Below are 25,949 nucleotides of genomic sequence, written 5' to 3'. Positions count from 1 at the left end.
CAAAGCTTTTCGTTTCTCCACCATTCTTCTAAATCAATCCCTAAACATAGAAATGATATGAAATACACAGACAAAATTGAATTTTTAGAAATTGATTGTTCTTGAAAACCCATTACCCATAAGCTTTTTTAGATTCCAAAATCGATTTCCAGTTCTAGAAACAAATCTAGAAATTCGATTGTTCTTGAAGAGACAACCCTGAAAATTGATTGTTCGTTTATGTGTGTATGTGTTAAAGAGGAGTTATATACTCATCTGTGACCTTTGCTTCAATTCATCGATGGGTTCAGACATGACTTTGACTCATCGGTCGACCATAAACCGTTCACTACCACTCGTCGATACATTTAACCAAGATTAGGGTTGAGAAGGAAATGCAGGTGTAGATCAACAAAAGAGCCTACATCCAGATCTAAATTCATCATTGGAGTTTGAATGTAGATCTTAACCCAGTTTGTTATCCTATTCTATAGCCGTTCTCCCACCACTAAAGGATTCATGTCCGATGGGTGGTTCGATCTGGGTTTAAATTCCCTCATCGTCTTTGTTGATCCAGTTGGTCGCTACTTCCCCGATGTACAAACAGATCGGTGGCGTTTGAAGGTTGTAGGGTGGCATCTGGTGGCGGACAGTGTAGGTGAATGGTGGTGGCAGTTGGGGTGTTCTTGAGAGAGTGAAAGAGATGTAAGAGGGGTAGAAGAGATGAGAGGTACCACCGATGATGAGAGAGAGAGAGAGAAAAAAAAAATATGTGTGTGTAAGTGAGAGAGAGTGACAGAGGGATAATAGGATATTCTATAATTTTTAGTTACTAAAAATCATTAACATTTATAAAAAATAAAAAAACAAATAAGAGGGGCATAATCGTCTTTTTAAGTGGCTAGAGACCAAAACCGATAAAAAGATCCAATTTTGGACCTTTGGTGGACCGCCAAAATTTTTTGGACCAAAATCACAGAATTTTGCCAACCATAGGGACCATTTTTGCAATTTTGTCAATATTTTATACAAATATTTTGTATATTTTAATAACATGGTATACGTATCAGGAAACATGAGTCAAAAACAGGCCTCTTTTGGTTCGTTCCGCTAGTCGGCATAACAAAAATCAACCCTTCTTGAAACGCCCTACACTTTCTCTCTTCATCATCCTTGTCGGCGATCGTTCCATCCATCTGGGTTTTCCGTACGTTCTTGATCTACAACGATGATTTACCTGTTCTTCGCGGTTTTATTCATCGAAACGTTGACGATTCTGTTACTTTTGTTCAAAACCCCACTCCGAAAGCTTTTGATAATCGGTTTAGATCGTGCGAAACGGGGAAGAGCTCCATTGGTTGTAAAATCCGTCGCCGCCACCTTCTTCATTATGATGATGTACAACGTTTACACCGTAATGGAAATCCAGAGGCGCCCCGCCGACGTCAATAATCCCACCGATCAAATCATCCTCGCTTACCACATGCTCGAAGCTGCTCTCATGGGTAATTTCCTTTTTCTGTGTCGTCGTTCTATCCCTTTATGTTCTCAAAATTTCACCCCTTCGGGTGATTTTGTGGATCAATTTTGGTATTCTTTTAGTTTCAATTGCTTTAAACTATTGTAATTCTCGAGAAAATATATTCGTATCTCACTTAATTTAGAATTAGGTTTCGAAATCATTTGGGGGCGTTTTTATTTGTGGTTTCAAAGTGATCAAATTGGGATAATAGATAAACTTTTGATCGAACTTCTCAAAATGATCAGTACGATGTTCTACAAATTATTAAAAAAAGAGTGTTTACATGTGCTTTCTTGAAATTCAGTTTTCTTGCAACACATTTATATCGCTTCTCCAAATGTTCTGATTACTTCACACTGAAATATCATAATCAAGTTTAAAAATAGTTAAGGGAATTTACATTTAGCCTTAAAAATCAATTCTGTTTCAGTTTTGTTACATAATGTTGGTTTTTGTTGAAATATTAATCTTGATTCATACATTTTACACAAATTTTGCATCTAAAAGTTTGACTCAATAGATTTGACTTAATGTAGAAAGAATAGAATGACGTGCAAAAGCCGTAAATGCCCTTCTATTTTACCTTTTACTTTATACATTCTTGAATGCAGGATTCTCGCTTTTCCTATCATTAATGATAGATCGACTCCACCATTACATTCGTGAGCTCCGAATACTGAGAAAAACAATGGAAACCACAAAGAAACAAAATCGAGCAGCTGAAGAGTTCAAGAACAAAGGAGCAGATGAAGTCAGACATCTGAATGAAGAAATGATAAGAATGAGAGGAGAAATGAAGAAACTGGAAACCAAATATTCAGCAATGGAAAAAGAAGTGAAATCTGCAGAAGCCAATTCTCTTGCACTTAAGCATCAATCTGAAGGATTCCTTCTTGAATATGATCGTTTGTTGGCTGAAAACCAGAATCTTAGAGATCAACTTCGTGCCATTGATGATAGCTTGTCTCATGCCAATGGAAAGAAGGATACATAAGTTGGAAAAAAGGAGAATATGAATATTATTATTATTATTATGCTTTTTAAGCTTCTTCATGTCATATGCAACAAATTTTCTCCTCTATGTTTGGGTTTTTGTCTTGGTTTTTAACAATATTATGATTATTATTATTAGGGTTGCATCTACCTTTTCCTTTTGTATTTACCTATTAGTGAAATAAAGATACTTTGACTCTTGTATTCATTTTGCTTGTTTTAACTATTTCTTTTATGTAAGATATATAGAGGGGCCATCGAATTATATGTCTTCAAACTACAAATTCCAAATCTTGGCATATTCGCTTGTTTTAAATTAAACAACATAATATAAATTCTTCTCATTTCGTTCTACAAAATAAACAACACAACATAAATGGCAACCCTGATCATAAAAATGACCAAACTACCCTTCATCATCGTCTCGGTCATATCCATTCTTACATTTTTGAAAGCCGATGAATTAGGCGAGCTCAAACGGTCCTCCATGACGCTTTACTTCCAAGACTATTTTGGTGGAAATAATGCCACCATGAAACCTGTCACGTTCTCTGGCGATGCATGGTCTTTCAAGCAATTTGGGACGATATTTTATACTGATGACCTGATAACTGTAACAATGGATCAGGGTTCGGCCAAAGTGGGTCGAGCACAAGGTATCTATGTGACATCTGCGTTGGATGGGTCCAACACACATGTCCTGATATCTGTTGTGTTCACTAATGATGAGTTTGGTGGTAGCACGTTGGAGGTGCAAGGGACTAGCAAGCAATTTGAGAGGGTGAGAGAGGTGGCAGTGGTTGGTGGTACTGGAAGATTTCGGTTGGCTAGAGGTTATGTCACTTTTGAGACTGTTCATCTTGATTTGTCATTATCGTACTCGATCATTGAGGGCAATTTTACTATTTGGCATTACTAAAGGAATGTGGATTTTCTTTATAAAATTTTCTTTATAAAAGAGCTCTTAAGAAGATAAAATTGAGTCTAATCGATGGAAGACACTAAGAAATTTCTTCAAATATGGTATTGGGATGTTTGTAAAATATTGTTCTTTGTAATTTTATATCTTTAATGCATTTTTGGATGCGAATGAAATAAAGGATGGGCTTTTTGACTTTCGTAATGTGGGATTGATTGGGTTGGTTGATTTTACAATTTAATATTGTTATTTTCTTTTTATTTATTTTTTCTAGCATTGTGATAGACTTGATAAAATTTGTTGTTCAAAAAAAGGGATTGGAATATGCTAAAGATTACCAATAAACTTCCGATTACGTGTTTTTGATCTAATAATAACGTGTTCTAGTGACCTTAATAAATCTTGATATTGATTTAAAAAAAGCCAATTTTTTTAGGACAATATAAAAATGGGCAATTTACGCTTTTGACCCAGAGAAAATGCCAAAAGACTTCACATCCAATTTGCTAACTCTTCGATCAATTTTGTGTAGTTGCCATCTCTTTAACTCTTATGGGTCTATCTTGGACCCCGTTCTATGATTGCAATATTTCATGTTATGGTAAACAAACAAATAAATATCAATTTATAGAACTCACAGCATTAATAACACTTTTTAAACGACATGCTAACTTAAGATTAAAGCATGTAGGATTCAAACTTATGATTTATTTTATTTTGGATTGTTTTGGTTGTAACTAGAGGTTATTAATGTTACTTATTTGTTTTATCATTTTTGGAGGCATTTCCTTTCACGCCATTCCAATGAGATTTTTAGGGTTTGTTGTTGTTATAAGGGATAACGATTTAAAAGAGTAATATATTTTTCGATTTTTACACATTTGGTTACTGAATTTTTTTCGTACACATTTGGTCACTGAATTTTTTTCGTACACATTTACCCATTCAATCAATTTAAAATGTATACATTCAGTCGTTATGACCGGCTACTCCAGGTACGCCGGAAAATATGACTTAATAGGATAATATATTTCTCACTTTGTACACATTTAGTCTTTAATATTTTTTTTGCACATTTAGTCCTTCATATTTTTTATGTTGCAAAATAAGTCATTATTGTTTTTGTACATATTCAGTACTTATGATCGGTTTCTATAGTTTTTTCACACAGAATCTTACATGTGACAATCATTAGTAAGGTGTTCGGGGTTGTTGATGTTTATGACCACCACGGTCTTGGCTGCTTGGTTGCTTATGTGTTGTGGTTTGACTTAGGTCTTATGTTTTGAACGAAGTAACTTCCTCATACGATCTCAGATTATAACGATCTTTATATCCACATGTTCGTATTTAAGTCCACTACAATTTCTTTTTATATTACTCCCATTAAAATGTAATGTATTTGTACTTATAGTTTTATAAAAAACCGTGGTAGCCATAATCATCAACAACCCCAAACACATTATTAATGATTGTCCTATATAGGATACCGTGAGAATAACCTAACAAAATCAGTTATAAGTATTGAATGTGTTAAAAAACAACAATGACTTATTTTGCAACAAAAATATATGTTGACTACATGTGAAAAAAAATATTAAGGACTAAATGTGTATAAAGTGAGATATATATTACCTTATTAAGTCATTTTTTCTAGCTTACCTAAAGTAGTCGGTCATAGTATTGAATGTGTACAGTTTAAACAACTTGAAGGGTAAATGTGGACGAAAAAACAAATTCAATGACCAAATTTATACAAATCAAAAAAATGTATTACCTTTTTTAAGTCATTATCCTTTGTTGTAAATATCACCATTTCACTATCTTGATTTGGGTCCAAAACAAGTATTAATTTTTTTGAAGCATACAACTACTTTAGTTAAGCCGAAAAATACAACTTAATAGAGTAATATATTTCTCACTGTGTATACATTTAATCCTTAATATTTTTTTTAATATTTTTTTTGCACATTTAGTCCTTAATAATTTTTTGTTGCAAAATAAGTCATTGTTGTTTTTGTACACATTCAGTACTTATGACCGGTTTCTTTTTGTTTTTATCACAGCATCTTACGTGGGACAATCATTAATAAGATGTTTGGGGTTGTTGATGCTTATGGTCATTGCGGCCTCGACTGTTTGGTTCTTTTTGTCTTGTGGTTTGGCCCAAGTCTTATGTTCTAAACGTCGTAATTTTTCATATGATCTCGGATTTTAATGAACTTTATATCCATGTGTTTGTATTTGAGTTTATTATAATTTTCGTTTAGATTACCCCCGTTAAAATGTAACATACTTTTACTTATGATTTTATAAAAAAAAATGTTCATACATACATTCATAAAGAAGCATGTATATAAAGGTCTTAAGTAAAAATATATTACCTTTTAACGGGAGTAATCTAAACGAAAGTTGTAGTATGCTCAATTACGAACACGTGGATATAAAGACCGTTAAACTCCGATATCATTTTACGAAGTTACGACATTCAGAACACAATAACTAAACCAAACCACATGACCTAAGCAACCAAGCAACCGAGGCCGACGTGACCATAAGCATCAACAACCCCGAACACCTTATTAAGGGTTGTCCCACGTAGGATGTCGTGAGAAAAACCTAAAGAAATTGATCATAAGTACTGAATGTGTAGAAAAACAACAAGGACTTATTTTGCAACAAAAAAATATTAAGGACTAAATATGCAAAAAAATATATATATTAAGGACTAAATATGTACAAAGTGAGAAATATATTACCCTACTAAGGGGTCGTTTGATAGTTGTTAACTGAGTTAGTACTGACTGAGTTAGTGCTGACTGAGTTAGAATTTCTGACCGAGTCCACATCTGAGTGAAATCATGTTGTTTGATTATATATCTGATCGACTGTGATAAATGATGAAAAATGACCATAGTACCCCTTGATGCAAAACTTTATATAGCGCCAAAAAATAACAATGGATTTTATTATTGATTCAGAAAAAGCAATGAACTTTGATCGGAGTTGGTGATACAACAAACAAATAAATCAATTTGGTGATTCCCCTTAACTACTTACAACAAACACATGAATCAATTCAATGATTTCCATTAGCTATTTACAACAGACAGCTAACTTTTATTCTATTTCAATCAGGAGCTATCATCATGTTTTAAAATTAAAAAAAAACTATCTAAAAGTATGGAACAAAATTTGTGTTGGTCAAACTCTATCATATGTTAACAAGACCAAAAGTTCCAACTGCAACTATGAAACTTGTAATTCTTAGTAATCATGTACATATAATCAATGTAATCAATATACATATAGAAATGATTACACAAGAAGTGGAGTTCTTAGTTCTTTGTTGTTCCCTGTATCGTTTTCCATCTCTTCACTTTCCTTTTGTCTATTTCTTTCTCAATGTTCTTCGGTTTGGACTCTCTCTCTCTCTAACCATAAGCAAGTGCATGTCTGATGAGGGATGTTATTTCTTCATTTGTAGCTTTGTTTTTCTCTTCCCCGATAATCATGACTTCAAGATTCACTCAAGCAAGTGATCGAACACTTGGTGAGCAGATGAAAATCCAAGGTGAATTTGAGGCTATTCTCGATTGATTCCTTGTCTTCAAACCGATAAAAGGAACCTATATTTTTTAAAGCTTTAACTCAAACATATAAAACCCAAAAAGAAACTTTAAGCAATATAACGAACCCAAAATTTTAAAGCTTTAAATTGAACCAATGGAACCAATCAAATTTTACAACTGTAATCGAACTCAAAGAAGAAAAATATGAAAAATCAAGATTCTTACCCGTTAATCGAAATCAAAGAATCTGTCAGGGATATCTGTAATCGAAATCAAAGAAGTTGTTGTCGAGTTGTGTCTGTAGACGAAGTGGATGTGGGAAACGATTTGGAGAAATCGATTTAAGGTCTGAGATTTGTTGGACTTGCTTGTTGTGGTGGAGATGGTGGGGTATTAACAAAAATAAGATGCATGCTCCCATGGATTCGCCAGACTTCCTTGCTCCACTGTTGCTTTTGATCGCTAATGGAAAGTCTTGTTGCTTCATCGATGGGAGGTTAACGGGGGAGGGGATGAAATTAGAGCCTGTCGCAACAAGATGTAGGGGCAACGAGTTGTTTTTGGTTTTTTTTTCTCGGTCCGTCAAGTAGAAAGAAAGGACCAAGTCCTGTTTTTTTATTGGACCGAGTCCACATATTGGACCGAGTCCACACATCTATAATCCCTATCAAACATGCCATTTGATATTTTATGGACCCAGTCCCTCTTTAGACCCAATTAGATACCATTAGGGGTGTGCGCAGTGTGGTTTGGTGCGGTTTAAGTCCAAAACCGCAAACCACACCGCATATGCGGTTTGAGTTTTTTTGAAACCGCAAACCGCACCGCAGAAGTTCAAAACCGCGTTATGCGGTGTGGTTTGATGCGGGCGGTTTGTGCGGTTTAAGTGCGGTTTTGCGGTTTGATGAGTTGCTACATTTTATAACTTTTGAAAAATCTAAAAAACCTTTTGATCTTTTGAGATATAAAACTAGAAACTAGAAATGTTTTGCAAAAAACTCAAAAACAAGTTGCTTTTTCTAATATGTTTGTTAATTAATTCCTATTGTATGACTATATTCACTAATTTTAGGCTAATTAACATATCCATTTTTATCCATACCAACATTCTAACTGTTACGAACTTGTAATCAGACAATTATTACTATTTTATTAATCCTAGTGATGAAACAATGCAATATATATATATATATATATATATATATATATATATATATATATATATATATATATATATATATATATATATATGCGGTGCGGTTTAAACCGCGACTTTGTAATTGAAAACCGCAAACCGCACCGCATAGTGCGGTTTAACGAAATAACAAACCGCAAACCGCACCGCAAACGTTCTAAACCGCATTATGCGGTGTGGTGTGATGCGGTGCGGGCGGTTTATGCGGTTTGTGCGGTTTGGTGCACACCCCTAGATACCATATCAAACGACCCCTAAGTCATTTTTATGGTTTACCTAAAGTAGCCGATCATAAAGACTGAATGTATACAGTTTAAACAATTTGAAAGGGTAAATGTGGACAAAAAAAATCAATGACCAAATATGTACAAATCGAAAAGTATATTATCTTTTTAAGTCATCATCCTTGTTGTAAATATCAAGTGGCCACCATTTCACTATCTTGATTTGGGTCCCAAAACAAGTATTATTTTTTTTGAAGCATACATCTATTTATGATTTCTTACTAAAAAGAATTATGTTTTTGTTACAAGTTTAAAAAAGAAAGAATCCAGATTCTTTCATGTTAAAAGTTAAAAGAGAGACACTGATGATTATCATATAAGATTGGTATAATAAGAGCTTCTTCAACCATATAACATTAAAATGGTGATTATTTAACACCAAAATAAAGATTCAACTCCAACCAACCTTTAAAATGGTGTTTTTAAAGACATTTATATTTAACCTTCATATTTGATGTTAAAAATAAGTCAACAAAAACTTATTGTTAAATTTGAAGGTCGGTTGGAGGATTCTTGACTTCCAAAACATAAAAATAATGATTTTTTCTTGATGGTTGGAGTTGCTCTAAATATATAAAATACATGTATATTAACTAATCATTTAAATAACTATTGATTATATTTTATACATTGTTATGAATATTCTATATTTTGTCATTTGGTAAGATGGAGTTACCTATGTTATAATTGTCCAAAAACAACAAACGCATGGATCTATTGTTACCATATAAAAGAGCACCTCCACTTTGATTTTACCAGTCAAAACAACATCACTCAATGGCACCAAATACACTACTACATTATATACCCTTTATTTTGTGCTCTCATTTTCAAGCCACTCATTCTCCGCAAACAAACACCACTTTTCACCTTCAAGATTGGTCCCACCATGGAAACTCAACCATGGTCCCAATACAGGTTCTCGTTACCCGTTTAGGTGAAGTAGATATGAAAGAACCCATTGTAAAACCAAACCGTATGAAACGTAAGCGAGTACCAAATTTATTTCAAAACCGGTCTAAATCCAGATTAGGGTCAAGGTCAAGATCGAGGCGTGTGTCTGATAAGGTAAGTATGTCGTACCAAGCGGCACTGTATCAAATCCCGATGGGTGTACGTTTGTTTTTTATGTATTTTCTAAAGTTGTTGTTCTGGCCTTCAAGAAAGTCGGTACAAAAAAGTGATGAAAAAGATATTGGTGTAATTCGAACAAATTACTCGATTGAAAAGATGAAAAAAGAATAATATTATAGTTTTGTATTGTTGTTTTGTTATAATTATTTAGACAAGATATTAGAATGATAAATAAATATTATATTGTGTAGTCATATTGTCATTTTTCGAAAAAGATGACTACTTTGACATTTATAATGTTTGTAAGTTTAATTGACAAGTTGCGACTCCATTGCTCTCGTCCACAATTATGGCATTAATGTTCTTATATGCATGGATCAACATTTTTCGAAAACTTATCGTATTTGTACTTTTACATAGTATTGTTTGTTTTAGACGTTTGTGTCTTAATACATAAGATATCATTATACATGTTTCCCGGTTATTTATTGGTAATTTTAGTGTTATCAACATATGTTAGTGCAATTATTATTATTGTTGAGATATGTTGAGTTTAGTTCACTATCCGAGATTCGAGGTGTGGGGTACACACTCGGAATGTTAAATGTAAACTTGCGGATACGGGGGTCCGGGAACAGTGCCCCTAGTGGGGTCCAAGGGGCAAAGGCCCTGGTGGTGGTCCAAGGGCAATGCCGTGAAACCTAAACTGATTTCTATATATGGAAAGAGTCCATCCATGCAACTTCCTGCCAACAATCTACTAATGATATCATGGTGATGTAAGTGCCGGTTGTGTATAAAACCTATCCTTTTTGGCACCAATTTAGTGTAGCTAACCTTACTTTTCTCTCCTTGTATAAAAAGAAGGTAATGATACCAGAAAAATGGTGATCATTAACATACACAAAATTGATCATTATCAATCTCTCTGTCTCTAAAGAACACATAATATCACACGATATTATGTGTTTAATATTTGGATTAGACTTGTAATCCAAATCAGATTTCTTGGATTATCTCACTTCTGAATTCATATACCCCAGGCTATAAGGGAAGAATTACAGATTTCAGAAAGTGAAGTAATCACGATCAAACAATATCCAAGTTTTATTGGTTATTCTCCTTAATTCCTTATTTCTAACATTATTAAATGACATCTTTCATTTTGATTCATTGCCTCAAAGAATTCGATGCCTATTTTTTTAGTTGTATTCCACTTTTTTATAAATATGATGATAACTCAAGAGAAATAAGAAATACCAAGAACACAAGTATAGATTGAACCCTTGTGCGGAAAAACCACAAGACAACTTTGTATATTAATGAAACTCAACAATACATGGAAAATGTTACATGGCTAAAATCTCCAAGAGGAAGGAGAGAAAAAGATGTAAAGGAATAAATAAAATATGATATCTAAACGTGTTTATATAATAATCTTACAAAAGAGTAATAGGTAGGTAACATTTCTAATAGATAATTAACTTAAGAGCCAAGAAAATAACCCCATACAAGATGATATTTTCTAAATTCCTATTAAAAGTAAATATGTTACACCAATTGAAAAATAATCATATATTTATGTTGATGCAACATAGTTAAATGCAACACTTTCGGTACATGTTTCATTTTGACAACAAAAAATCCCATATAAGAAAAGGATTTTAGTGCATCTTCAACACATTTTAGAAATAGATATCGGTAGATGTCTACAAATTAAGAAGATACTTAGATCGAGAGAGAACTCTACAAATGAAGGGAAATGGATAAGTAACTAAGCATCATACGATCAAAACCATCAGCCTAAAAGGTGTGTGTGTGTGTCACTACTACAAAAAAGGTTATAGGACCCGGTTAAATCAATTAAAAGACCCGATTTTGAACCGGGTCCTAAAGCCAGCGAGACCTATATGAAAAAAGAAATAGAACCCGGTTTTTAAACCGGCTCCTATCTGACACAAAAGAACCCGGTTGTTCATAAAACCGGGACATATAAGAGGAATATAACGGCTAATGTTTGATCATATATGAAGATTAGGGTCCTTTTAAAACCGGGTCCTATTAAACGAGTCTTATTTGCCTTTTTGTAGTAGTGTGTGTGTGTGTGTGGGGGGGGGGGGTTATTGTCATGTCATCTTATTTGGCATGGATTGTCGCTGACAAACACCGACCCATAATTCTCAATATTGCTTGCGTCATTTTTCCAGCGGCACACTTCTGCCGTTCAATCTCTCTCTCTCTCTCTCTCTCTCTCTCATTTTAATATATTTTTACCTTTTTTTTTTTTCCAAAAACACCACACCTAGTTTTTTACTAAGGGTGAGCAAAACCGAACCCGAAAACTGAGAAAACAAAAAAACCGAAACCAAATAGAAACCTTTGGGGTTTGGGTTCCGAAATCAAAAACCGAAAATTCGGTTTTGGTTTCGGGTAGGGTTATATTTAAACCCATCGAGAAACCAAACCGACCCTTTATGTGTAAAACCGACCCAACCCAAATGGACCCGTTTTATCTACTTTTTCTATTTTATTTTATATTTATTATTAATTGGAGCAAAAATAATCGGTAACGTAAATCATCTCAGTTTCTGCATCGCAACTTTCTCACTTCCTCCCCTCATGCTCTCATCGACGGACACAGTTAATTTATGAAGTGAGGAACATCGATCTCAATCTGACAAATGTCAATGGAACAATCGATTAAGCTGAAATGAGTTGGTCTGCAAGCAACATCTCGATCCCTCTCAATCTTAGGTTTCACTCTCTAACTCGACATCTATCGTTGTTTAGGTGCAGTTCTCGATATCAATCTTCTGTTAATGCTTATGATTTCTCGATTTCTACGTCTATTTTTCTTTTGCTTTCTATTTGCCTTCTGTTTTGAGTTTGCGATCTGTTTTCTTTCTTGATTTCTCCTTGTTGATTAATATGAAAGAAGTTTGTGATTGATGAAAGAGCTGAATTGTCCAACAGAAACACCGAATCATCAAGAGGTAGATGTCAGAGTTCAAATAACCGAGGAAGAGGATGTGGTGGTCGACGTGGTCGGGGTAACACCCAAAATCACAGTCACTTAGAATCCATTAAAACTCGTGATGATTCGGTGTTTCTATTAGAAGATTCTGCTTTAATATAAAGTAATTTGTTTTGACTCTCATTTACTTTGTCTTCTCCCTTGATTCCTTCTTCATAAGATTTTAAGGGACCGACCACATCTTCAAAGCCTATTTTCTTAAGGTCCAAAACTTTTTCAAGGGTTGCAACTATGTGTATAAATCTCCTAGGGAGGCTCGTAAGAAACTTATTCACAAGCTTTTGTTCAGTCATGACCTCTCCTAGTGACGCAAATTTCGAAGCAATTCCGGATAATTTTGTTGCGAAGTCGTCTATGGTGCTCGTGTCACTCATCTTGAGGTTCTCGAATTTAGTGATTAGTGTTTGGAGTCTGGCTTCCTTTATGTAAAGTCCCAAAAAAAAACAGTGACACAATTTTCATTTTCAAATTCGTCAATCCCATACATGAAATGTATCGAAAACATCCAAGATACAAAGTCTCTAAACATCAAAGTAAAAGAAATCATAATTGCGGAAACATGAGGGGGGGGGGAGAATGTTGTGCCATCACGTCGGGTCCTTCCCTTTCATACCGGAAGTACCTGAAACCATAAATATAACTGTAAGCACAAAGCTTAGTGAGCTTCAACAAAATACCACATACAGAATACACATAACTATAATAGCATGTGGTTGTGTTGGGTCCGTATCAACCCCGAGTCTGTATCAACCCCATATAACAACAAGTAGTTGTGTCGGGTCTATATCAATCCTTGGGTCCGTATCAACCTCGAGTCCATAATGACTCCGAGCCCAGATTGGCATCCATGCATATATCATACATTCATATCAGTAATAGTCACACTGTCACATACATCCTACACACGAGAGAGTGGTTCGACATTGGTGCCTTCGATCCATTAGTGTGACGAGAAGACTCACCGCATAGAAAATGCTCAACGGCTACAACTCTCACTGACAGAGTACTACTGCTACGCACCACCTAATCAATCAAACCAAATAAACCTTGAGCTCTTCCTCCAAAATCAGTGCTTGACCAAAAGTCAACTCAAGTCAAAGGCCAATGGTCAAAGTCAACAGTCAACGTTGACTTTAATCAACCGCAACATCGTGGCCACCTATGGCTGCACTATGGCCCTCTTGTAATAGTCAGATGCGATTTTCCTCATCGTCACGCCATGGTGACCTGAACCACGCCGTGGGCACTGGGTATTCAACAGCTTAATGGATTAAGTTGTTTTATTTGATCCCAAAGGCTCCACATTTTATATCTGGTCCAACACAAAGTCTAGAAGGATAAAGTTTGTAAGACCATCCAAAAGGTCAAAACCTCAAACCCTATATTCAAAAAGGGCTAAATATGTCATGATTTTCCCCATTAAGCACTTATCTCAAAAGTCCATAACTCATATACTCCGGAACAACTTCTAATACCTAATCCAACATAAAAGTTGGTGCTTTATAGACATACATATACAATGCATGTCTTGAAGTCATAATGAGCCAAAAAGAGGGTTTTTCCATGGAAATCCCATGCATGCATGGTTCAAAACCCCACAAGAATCTAGATCCAACTCAACAACTAAATTAAATGTCCCAAAGATCCATAAAGTTGCAAAACTTTATGAGATCCTAACACTCTAACCCACAAGAATTTGAAGATTTAGTGCAAAACATAAGATCTAGCAACCTAATATGATAAAAATTAAGTCTTGGACACTTACAAAGGTCCAGAAGATTGCCAACACAAAGGATAAGGACTAACTTGCTAAATCTTAGCTCACTTCTTCTAATTTCTTCCTTCCAAGGCTTCCAAAACACCAAAAAAGGCTCAAAATGAGAGAGAGAGAGAGAGAGAGAGAGAGAGAGAGAGAGAAAGAGTGAGTAAGAGAGAGGAGGTGTCACACCCCCGAACCAGACGGCGAAAACGTCCGAGGGCTCGCGTGACTTAAATTGAAATATCATCACAATGAATATATATGAAACATAACACATGCATCACCAACCATTACATAGTACAACTGGCATTGTTTACATCAAGTACAAGGTTTACATTACATGATTTCAAAATATAAAGTGTTTGGTGATTAGCAACTACAAAAGAAACTTTCAACACATTGGATGCCTCCTTGTCTAACGATTACCTGAGAATACAAGTTATTTTGAAAACGGTCAACATATAAAATGTTGGTGAGTTCATAAGTGTGTTTGATGTGAAACAGTTTATGTCATTTGAAAAACCCAGAAAATCCGATATTTTCTGTATTAAAACTTTTCTTGAAAATGTGGTGATGATCCTGTAAGTATGTGCATGAGTGATTTCAATACGTGAGTAAATGAGAAGTTTTGCATTATAGTTTTCGAAAGTACAAATGAGTAAGATTGGTTTCCCCGGAAAACCCGATGTTTTCCGATAAAAAGTTATGATAGTTTAGCTCTATTGAATCGTTACATCGAATGAATATGATTTCCCTTGATTAATGATGTCGGATTTCTACGTGAGTCGTTATAACCATGCATGATAATGACTAGTTCGTCTGTCTTGGCATTCTAATGAATACCGAAATTTGATCTTAAGACTTTGTCACCCTAGACTGGCCGAGTCTAACTGTAGCGAACAGCTTAGGTGTGGGGGAGTCACCCCCGTATAGATCTATACACAAACTCTCGCTCTCCCTCCAGAAGACTTTGATTACAACTACAGACTACGACCGACACTTATTGGTGTCACCCGTTATTACTCACTCAATCCACATGAATTTGATTAACCTTGATTAATGATCTAATTTTATTTTACTTGAAGAGAAGGTAAGCCTAACGGACGAGGAGAAGAGGACTACTAGACCCTACTAATTTCGTATGTTATTTAAGGCTGTCGAGTATACGAAAAGCGCGTTGGCCCATTTCGCATATGATTTATTTGGACCATACTAGTAATGCTAATGGGCCACTGAGGCCCAATAGCATGTAAAAACCATTGAGGGTCCCTTAAGCATGTAATTGGGTCGCAGGAGGCCCCATAACATGTATTATTTCTGTTGGGCCCAAAAGCCATGTTAATGAGTCACGAAGGCCCATTAAGCATGATTAGAATCTCTCAAGCCCAATCATTTGAACGTTTATTTGTTTTGCATAGAATTAATGTTGCGAGTTGTTTAATCGATATGTCGTATAATTCACGAATTTGTTTTATAACGATTTATAGATTTATAAAATAGTTATTTTTCTATTTACAACCCATAAATTATAAAGTTTTGTATATTTTTACCAAATTATTATTATTATCAACATAATTGACCAAAAACATTAGTTTGACCAATTCAGCCCCCTTATTTTGTAAAGTTGGCAATTTTTGCCCTTTTTATAAAAAAATGACATTTTAGGTCCTTGAACCATTTTTCTTGACATCTTTGACCCAAACACTTATTTAAATAATGTTTTAAGCCCAAAAGTAAATTTTAGAAAGCTTCAACCCTTTAGTTAAAAGATTTGCATTTTAGTCCACCTTTTTCGCAATTTTTACACTTTTTACCCAAAATCCAAAATCTTTGCATTTTCAATCCTTTTTAACAAATATGATCATTTTAAACCCCAGAAATAGATTTATTTACCTTTCTACCCACTGTTTTGAGAAATTTACCATTTCAGCCCCTTAAATCCATATTTTTCGCAACTTTGGGCCTATGGGTCGAAAAGCCCAAAATTTAGCCCAATAAGCTACAAATTTCGTTTTTAGTCCTTTGAAAAACATAATGTTCATAGAAACTTCCATTTTAACTGTTTTGACATTATGAACCTTGTGAAAACCGTAAATGACAACTTATTCCCAAAGTTTTGTTTATTTGACAAAAATAGTCCAATAATGAGTTTTATGTTGTAGTGTGTTATTTTAAAGCTTGTATATTAGTTTATCTTGACATGTTAAGTGAAATATGACCTAGATCACATATTTTTCCTTCTTGAACTATAGATCTCGAAATATCTTTCATTTTTAGCACATATATACCACAAAAACACAAGAAATCACACATAACATACAAATACACATAGATCTTCACATTTTCCCCCATAAAACATATGGAAACCGAAAATAGAGGGGTATGAACTCACCTTTGCTTGTTGTTTTCGATTTGAAGAAAGAAATGGAAGAGTTTGATGCTATTATCGGCCCTAGAAAGCTTCTTGAGAAGACTTTGGCTTAGATAGTTTCTAAGAAGCATGATCATGAACTTTCATGAGTTAGAAGGAGATTTATAAAAGAATCAAGAAACTAAACCATGGATCTAAGTACAACTTACCAAGAAGTGATGATATTCTCTTGAAATCCTCTTGATACACAAGCAAAATTTCGAGATTTTGGAGTGGGAAGGAGGAGGATACTTGAGAGAGTTTGGAAGAAGTTTGATGTTGTGTGTGTGTGTTTTCCTTGTGCTCTCGGCCGAAGAAGAAAAAGAGAGGGGAAGAGAGAGGTGATGAAATGACTATCATGGATACATGTTGGATTTTTGCATGGAGATATGGGGTGTAATAAGGAGGTGGCACCTCCAAGGTCAACCCTCCCTAATTACATCTTTTTCCCTTTTTTTTTGTTTTCTACTTGGGCCGAGAGAGAGGGAAGGAAGAGAATAGCTTGGGCCTTCTGTGCTAGAGTCCATAATATGGAGCCCAAATTAATGGTTTTTCGGCCCATTGGACCCATTGGGTAGTTTACGGCCCAAATTGCATAAAAGAATGAGTTTTACGACCCATTAGGGCTTATTGGATTTGTTATGGCCCAACAAGGCCCATTAAGGTAAACCAATCCATTTTAGGCCTATTATGGCCCAAAAAAGTTAAGTTTCATGAAAGTGGGTTGAATTTCAAGCACAACATGAATTAGGGTTTACGAGTTTACAGTAGATAATGTTTACAAGAGTACATAATTTCCTAGCTAGAATGCTAGTTGTGACATCATCCCCCCGTTAGAGGGAATTTCGTCCCAAAATTCTTTTTGAAGCTAAATTTGAGAATGCGAGAATAAATGAGGGTACTTTTGCTTCATCTGGTCTTCGCGTTCCCAAGTGAATTCCGGTCCACGCTTTGCGTTCCACCGAACCTTCACTATTGGAATGCGACTTTGCTTAGTACGCTTCACCTCCCTGTCCATGATCTCGATGGGTTCCTCGATGAACAAGAGATTCTCGTTGATTTCGATTTCTTCTAACGGAATGACGAGAGTTTCGTCGGATAAGCACTTCTTCAAATTGGAAACATGAAACACGGGGTGTACACTGCTGAGTTCGGCAGGTAGTTGAAGTCTATAAGCCACCGGACCGATTCAGGCAAGAATATCGAAGGGTCCAATGTACCGTGGGTTTAGTTTTCCCCGTTTCCCAAAACGGATCACCCCTTTCCAGGGGGAGACCTTTAACAACACTCGATCCCCGACTTGAAATTCCAAGGGCTTTTGCCGCTTATCGGCGTAGCTCTTTTGTCGGTCGCGTGATGCTTGAAGTCGAGCTTTGATTTGAACTATTTTCTCTGTCGTTTCACGTATGATTTCTGGTCCTGTTAATGCATTGCTTGGTGTCTGACCTCTTGCCAACTGAGTGTCGCCTACCTCTGTCCAGCACAACGGTGATCTACATTTACGACCATATAATGCTTCGAAAGGAGCAACTTTGATGCTTGCGTGATAACTGTTGTTGTATGAAAACTCAATTAAAGGTAAGTGGGTATCCCACGACCTTCCAAAGTCTATCACACATGCTCGAAGCATATCCTCCAGCGTTTGAATGGTTCGCTCACTTTGACCATCCGTCTGTGGGTGGTAAGCAGTGCTCATGTCGAGTTGTGTCCCCATAGCCTTCTGTAGTGATTGCCAAAAGCGTGAAGTGAACCTACTATCTCTATCTGAGATGATAGATATTGGTACTCCATGGAGTCTCACAATTTCCTTGATGTAGATTCTTGTTAGTCGCTCCATCTTGTATGTCTCCTTTATTGGCAGGAAATGGGCGGATTTTGTCAACCTGTCGACTATCACCCATATGGTATCCAATCCATCTGTTGTCTTGGGTAATTTGGTCACAAAGTCCATAGTAATCCTTTCCCATTTCCACTCGGGTATTACCGGCTGTTGTAATAGTCCCGAGGGCTTTTGATACTCTACCTTCACTTTAGCACAAGTGAGGCATTTGCTAACGTAAGTGGCAATCTCTGCCTTCATGTTAGGCCACCAATAACATTGCTTGACATCCAGGTACATTTTATCTGACCCTGGATGGATGGAGTATCGTGTCTTATGAGCTTCATTCATGACTACTTCTCTGAATCCTCCAAGTTTAGGGACCCAAATTCGGTTCATGAAATAATTGTTGGATATAGTGTCTAAGTCCATAACTTTATTTGGTATGTACTTGACCCGACCCGGCATGGTCCATTTGGGTTGCATGGCATTGCAATACTTGGATAGACTAGATGAGAGAATAAGGCACTTATGATTATTAATATATTATAAGTTCTAATATATTAATAATAGTATTATTTAATTAGTATTGATCAAGTATTAATCTAGTATTAATTTGGTGATCAAAGTGAGACTAATTAAATATATAGGGTTGATTATGACAATCATCAATTCTTTTATGGTGGATTAATGATCCATGGTTTATGGGTTTGGTTATAACCATATGGAGCTTCATGGATAGTCCATGGGAGTTACAAACCCATGGGTCATGAGAAATCAAGAGTCATGACAATTAAGGGCATTCATGTGTAAACCCTAATTGTGACAACACTATAAAAGGAACCCTATGGCTAACAAAATCGTGACCTAGTGTTTCTAGTGAGGGCATAACCGATTTTCAAGTGTAAGAAGTATTATCTCAAGTTATTCCAAGTCTTGTGGTGTTGTGTGAAGCATTTGAGGCACAACATTTGGGGTGTTAGGCTCACAAAGTCTTGAAGGAATCCAAGCAACAACAAGGTATGTATTTCTACTAGTTTTATGTTCTATGTAATCCCCATGCCATGCTAGTTAGGAAATAACCTTGAAAAGAAATTTGCATGTATATAGAGAAAACATAGATTCAAGGTTATTAGGGTTGCATGTACACTTAGGAAGTGTTAGAATGCTCAAAACCCATCAGTGGTATCAGAGCCTAGGATTGTTTTCTGTATACTTGATGCAAAACTGCTTAAAAATCGAAAATTCTGCACTCTGACGACTGGACTCGCCGATTCCATGGGGAGGACTCGCCGAGTCCATGAACAAATTCATCCTACTCGACGAGTAGAATAATGCACTCGATGAGAAGGAGCGTGCTGGGCAGTTTTTTCGAGTTTTGTTGCTGGAAATGGATTAAGATCATTATCCCAATCTGTTTTGGACTTGTAAAATCTGTTTTTCAAAATGATAATGATTATGTTAACCCATTTTACATGACTTTTATCAATTTTCAAGTATTGTATATGTTTATATGATTTTCTTGAAATTGCTTGACATGAATTTGTGTTCATATGAGTTTAGAAGATCATAGGAATTATGTGTAACCTCCATGTGTTTTTAATTCATGATCTTAATGGCTATGATGGTGTCCATAACTTGTCCTCAAGTTATGGATAACCAAAAGTCACTTCTTTTAATTATGATTAAAGAACTAAAGAGGTTTCATAAAATGAAGAGTCTTCATTTTTATGAACCATTAAAACTCATAAGTTACAAATTGAAGAGACTTGGAATAGTTTCAAATCTTGCCCTCAAGTTTTGGAATTTGAAAAGTCTTACACTTTAATACTTTAATTCCAAAATTAAACCTTAGATTTTTAAAAATGTTTAAAAATCAACACTTATACTATTATTATAATTTTATTATATAGATATGTATAAGAATATGTCATTCTTACCGTTAGTAGGCCTCATTCACGAAGCCGGTCTATAAAGGGGGTATAAGGTTGTTGCCTATAAAATGGTGACTTAATGGGTGTCCACTCTCACCCACCGCTTCCTTGATCGGTGGAGGGTCGTTAGCCGAACGGGTAGGATACGACTTTAAATACTCGTTAAAAGTATAATGAATTATAAAGTAACTATACATTATAAATTCCCAATCTTAGTTACTTTAGGAAAATGTGAAATTGGTGCTAGCCCATAAAATTACACTTTGTACCTTACCAAGTCGTTAGTGGAGCGTGTGTGGTTAACCGGCACACTAACATGGACTAGTAAGAGTGGCAAAGGGTAACTTGACTTTATTATAGATCGGTGGAGCGTGTGTGGTTAACCGGCACATCGATTAGGTAATATTGTTGAGGGTACCAAGTCAATTTGTATGGTTATTCACACCTTGTTTGTGATCCTCGGCATCCCAGTCACAAACTTGAGAGGGCACAATCGAGATTCAAACATGCCATTGAAAAGTTCAATGTATCTCAAAAGATCTAGGAGTTTCAAAACCAATAAAACCTAATAATAAAATATTTCGTTCTTATGGTGGAAATTGGTACATCGTCATTTACCTACCTTCAAATATTTTATAGTATGGATTACGGCATCCCTCTTCCAACTATAAATAGTTTGTTGGATCCTAGCCTTAATATTTCATTTGGGTGAATTATTAAGGATTCCTAATCTAATGAAACTTGTCTTTCTTTCCTTTCAGATGTCTTCCAACAATGTTTCTGGCTCAAACCCAACAGGCTCCTTTTCCTTTATGAACTTGTGTGGTAAGGTAATCTTTGATGGATCCAATTTCAATGAGTGGATCAGAAACATCAGAATGATTACCCGCTATGAGGACAAAGAATATGTCCTCGATAGGGAGCTTAAGGTTGTGAATGAAGCCACTGCTACTCCTGAAGAGTTTGCGGAGTTTGTTGCACATGAAAAGGATGCTACTAAAGTAGCATGCATCATGATGGCCACCATGACTCCTGAACCTCAAAAATCCTATGAAGATTTCTACCCCTATGAGATGCACCTGGATCTGATGGAAAGGTACCATCAGAACGCGCGTCAGGAGAGGTATGAAATCATCTCCTCCATGATAACCGCAAGGATGAAGGATGGTGAACCCATCACCGGTCACTTGCAGAAGATGCAAAGGTTCGTTGACCGGTTGCTGAAGCTAAATGTTGACTTTCCTGAGGAAATGGCGATTGACATCATTCTCCATTCCTTACCTCCAAGTTATGATCAGTTTCGTATGACTTATCATATGAACAAGGAGGAAGTCACACTTAGCAAACTTCAAGGACTCTTAAGGACAGCTGAAAATGGCCTTAAGGGTAAAGCGGTTGCTACTTCTACTCCTTCAACAGCCCCTGTTCTGGCTATTGGGCAGGGAAAGGGTAAGAAGAGGAAGAACCCTTCGAAGGGTACCAAGGGTAAGACTCTTGATGGTTCCTCTTCAAGTGGGACAAAGAAAGGTCCCATTACTCCTTCTTCAAACCCAAAGGAAGCACAGTGCTTCTATTGCCAGGATAAGGGACACTTCAAGCAAAGCTGCCCTAAATATCTGCAAGATGTAAAGGATGGGAAGGTTAAACCCACCCATGCAGGTATTTACACAATATTGTCTAATAACTCATCTAATGCTAATTCTTGGGTGCTTGATACAGGTTGTGGTATTCACATTTGTACTGATTTGCAGGCACTAAGAAGAAGTGAGCAAGTGGAGCACGGGAAGATAAACTTAGTCATGGGCAACAGGAAAGCATCACCTGTTACCAAGATAGGAGTTTATTCTTTATTGCTTAATAATGGGTTAATGTTAGATTTGAATAAGTGTTGTTACTCACCCGAAATGGCGAGAAATATTATTTCTTTTCATGGCTTGTACAAACAAGGTTTTTCATTTTCATTTGATAATAAAAATGGTGCTATTAATGTTTATTACAATGATGTATTTTACTTTAAAGCATTACCTTGTGATGGTGTATATGAAGCCGTGAATGTTGTAGACAATCTAGGAAATAATGTGTTGTATATTGATTCTTCAGATAGCTTGGATAAAGCATCCTTGTGGCATTGTCGTCTTGGACATGTTAACAAGAAGCGCATAGGCCAACTCCAAAAGGCTGGAGTCTTGGAATCATTTGACCTCAAGTCAGATGATAGTTGCGAGTCTTGTTTACTTGGAAAAATGACAAAGTCACCCTTCACAGGTACTTGTGATAGGGGTGAAGGTTTGTTGGACCTTGTACACACGGATGTGTGTGGGCCCTTCAGAGTTGCTACAAGGGATGCTAATCGCTATTATGTGACTTTTACTGATGATTACAGTAGATATGGATGTATTTACTTAATCAAGCATAAGTCAGAAACCTTTGAAAAGTTTAAAGAGTTTAAGCAGGAAGTGGAGAATCAATTGGGCAGGAACATCAAGATGCTCCGATCCGATCGGGGAGGAGAGTATCTTAGCATTGAGTTCCTTGACTATCTTAAGGAATGTGGGATTGTCTCACAATTGACACCTCCCAGAACACCACAGTTGAATGGTGTAGCTGAGAGGCGCAATTGAACCTTGCTGGATATGGTTCGTTCCATGATGAGTCGAGCTTCGTTACCAATCTCTTTCTGTGGGTATGCCTTAGAGACTGCCGCCCATATCCTTAATCTAGTCCCTACTAAAAAGGTTGCCAAAACACCTCACGAGATGTGGACTGGGAAAGTTCCCAATTTGGACCACATCAAGATTTGGGGTTGTGAAGCTTTCGTGAGGCGTGAGACTCATGATAAGCTTGAACCTCGAAGTGAGAGGTGTATTTTCATCGGCTACCCACAGAGATCCTTTGGTTACCTCTTCTACAGACCCAGTGATAATGTGGTCTTTGTAGAAAGAAGAAGAGTCTTTCATGAGAGAGAATTCATAAGCCAAGGGGACAGTGGGAGGCAAATTGACCTTGAAGAGCTTCAAGAGTCAAGTGGTGAAGGAACCTCAAATGCTATCGACCAACCTGAGGAGGAAACTCCTGTTGATCCGATAGATGAGTCTGTACCTCCAAGACGTTCCACTAGGGTGAGGAAAACACCTGATTTTTATTATGGTTATCACATCACCACTGAAGGTGATACATTTATTAGTGATAGTACACTAATAGATTTGGATGAACCTAATAATTACAGGGAAGCCATGGCAGGCCCTGAGTATGCTAAATGGAAGGAGGCTATGGACAACGAGATTCAGTCCATGTATGACAATCAAGTTTGGAACTTGGTTGACAATGTACCAGGTCGTAAGACAGTTGGGTGCAAATGGATCTTCAAGAAGAAGACCGACATGGATGGGAAGGTACATACTTACAAAGCGCGACTGGTTGCGAAGGGCTTTACTCAAACTCCGGGAGTTGACTATGATGAGACCTTCTCACCACTAGCTAAGATTAAGTCTATTAGAGTATTGTTAGCCATAGCTGCATTTCATGATCATGAAATATGGCTAATGGATGTCAAAACCGCTTTCCTTAATGGAAAGTTGGCTGAGGATGTTTACATGGCTCAACCAGAGGGTTTTGTCGATACAAGATACCCTAATAGAGAGTGTAAGCTTGATAAATCCATTTATGGATTGAAACAAGCATCTCGCAGATGGAATCTTTGCTTTGATGAGAAAGTCAAAGAGTTTGGCTTTTCTAGGAGTGAGGATGAGTCTTGTGTGTATGTCAGGGCTAGTGGGAGCATAGTTAGCTTCTTGGTGTTGTATGTGGATGACATACTTCTCATAGGAAACGACGTCCCAACCTTGCAGGAGGTTAAGTCCTGGCTTGGGAAGTGTTTCGCTATGAAGGTCCTTGGGGAAGCTGCCTATATCCTAGGGATAAGGATATTGAGAGATAGGAGTAAGAGACTAATTGGACTTAGTCAAAGTACTTACTTGGATAAGGTGCTGAAGAGGTTCAGCATGCAAGAATCCAAGAAAGGGGAATTACCCGTCCAGAGTAATGCCAAGCTGAGTAAGACTCAGAGTCCGAGTACAGAGGCTGAGATAGCTGAGATGAGTCATATACCATATGCTTCCGCTGTGGGCTCGATCATGTATGCTATGACTTGTACTCGCCCTGATGTGGCCTTTTCTTTGAGCATGGTCAGTAGATATCAAGGGGACCCTGGCAAGGCACACTGGACAGCGGTAAAGAACATTCTCAAGTATCTGCGGAGGACTAAGGATTGGGTCCTTACCCTCGGAGGTAGTGATGACTTGAGAGTGGAAGGATATAGCGATGCTAGCTTCCAGACTGATAGGGATAATTTCCGCTCTCAGTCAGGCTGGGTCTTTATCCTAAATGGAGGGGCAATTACTTGGAAAAGTTCCAAGCAGGAGACAGTAGCTGATTCTACTTGTGAATCAGAGTACATAGCAGCAAGTGAAGCAGCTAAGGAGGCGATATGGCTAAAGAACTTCATCGGAGACCTTGGAGTTGTACCAGCTATAAAGGAGCCAATGGAAATTTTCTGTGACAGCGAAAGTGCGGTTGCTTTGGCTAAGGAACCGAGAGATCACGGGAGATCTAGGCACATTGACAGAAAATACCATTTCATCAGACATCGAATAGAAGAAGGACTCCTCGTGGCTAAGAGGGTATCATCAGATGAGAACCCGACAGATCCCCTCACGAAGGGACTGAGCAGGGTTAAGCATTTACAGCATGCGAGGTGCATTGGGCTGAAGGATGATATTAGTTTCAATAATTAGATTCCTGAAACTTGTAAAATGTAATTGACATTTGATGATAAATAAAAGTTGTTATTTATTTATGAGTAAGGTGTTACTATCTTGTGTTGATTGTTTACTATGTTTCAATTTTGCATGTTTATACTTCCAGAATAATTATGTTATTATTCAAACCATCCACAGCCAGTCAAACTTTGGAAGTAAGTATTGATTTAAGACTGTCATGAATTTGGTTTGTATGATTTGTCTAAAAGTGCTTTGGACAATGCAATGGTTGCTACAACATTCATGAGTACTCATAAGGGCTGAGTATTGGATCCAACCCACGCTCACTTGCATCACTTCATGGAATTTATCTCGAGTGATCGTGAGACGGTAATATCATATAAATCTTCAAACCTAGAGATATGAGTTGTTGACTATGAGTTGGTTATTCATTGATTGCACGAAAACGCATTGGTAACTCGATGTCATAAAACGTGCCTTTGTGAATAATTCAACAAGTAGTTAGTACAAGCATATCAGTCGAAGTTTATCTGTTCCTTCTAGAAATAAAAGCGATATCTGGGCCCCTCGATGATTTGGTTTTGACCTATGTACCGGGCCCGGTCAGAACCTAATTGATGTGTTCAATTTAGTTCTATGTCGAAACAAATCAGAGATCGAGAAACAAATGTTGGACA

The 25,949-nt window shown here is 36.6% G+C and overlaps 2 protein-coding genes across 2 annotated transcripts; both read left to right on the top strand.

The window, feature by feature from the left end:
- The first annotated feature begins 1,049 nt into the window (after positions 1 to 1,049).
- LOC145126197 (uncharacterized) lies at positions 1,050 to 2,702 on the top strand. The gene is made up of 2 exons (XM_079061596.1): positions 1,050 to 1,484; positions 2,113 to 2,702. The coding sequence occupies exons 1-2, from the start codon at positions 1,208 to 1,210 to the stop codon at positions 2,493 to 2,495; spliced, it is 660 nt and encodes a 219-aa protein (XP_078917722.1). The 5' UTR covers positions 1,050 to 1,207; the 3' UTR covers positions 2,496 to 2,702.
- Positions 2,703 to 2,891: 189 nt separating this feature from the next.
- LOC145127446 (dirigent protein 22-like) lies at positions 2,892 to 3,413 on the top strand. Its single transcript, XM_079062642.1, has one exon. The coding sequence runs from the start codon at positions 2,892 to 2,894 to the stop codon at positions 3,411 to 3,413; it is 522 nt and encodes a 173-aa protein (XP_078918768.1).
- The last annotated feature ends 22,536 nt before the right edge of the window (positions 3,414 to 25,949 follow it).

This window comes from Lactuca virosa, chromosome 7, assembly GCF_052849685.1.
Source record: "Lactuca virosa cultivar CGN04683 chromosome 7, Lactuca_virosa_CGN04683_v6, whole genome shotgun sequence".
Classification (NCBI taxonomy): Eukaryota; Viridiplantae; Streptophyta; class Magnoliopsida; order Asterales; family Asteraceae; genus Lactuca; species Lactuca virosa.
The sequence above is the reverse complement of the archived record's forward strand: the minus strand, read 5'-3'. Positions and strand labels throughout refer to the sequence as shown.

What these genes read in the sequence shown, in the direction of transcription:
- LOC145127446 (XM_079062642.1), top strand. Translation starts at nt 2,892, where the DNA reads ATGACCAAACTACCCTTCATCATCGTCTCGGTCATATCCATTCTTACA.
- LOC145126197 (XM_079061596.1), top strand. Translation starts at nt 1,208, where the DNA reads ATGATTTACCTGTTCTTCGCGGTTTTATTCATCGAAACGTTGACGATT. An exon ending in GCTCGAAGCTGCTCTCATGG is followed by an intron (nt 1,485 to 2,112) that starts GTAATTTCCTTT and finishes TCTTGAATGCAG; the next exon opens with GATTCTCGCTTTTCCTATCA.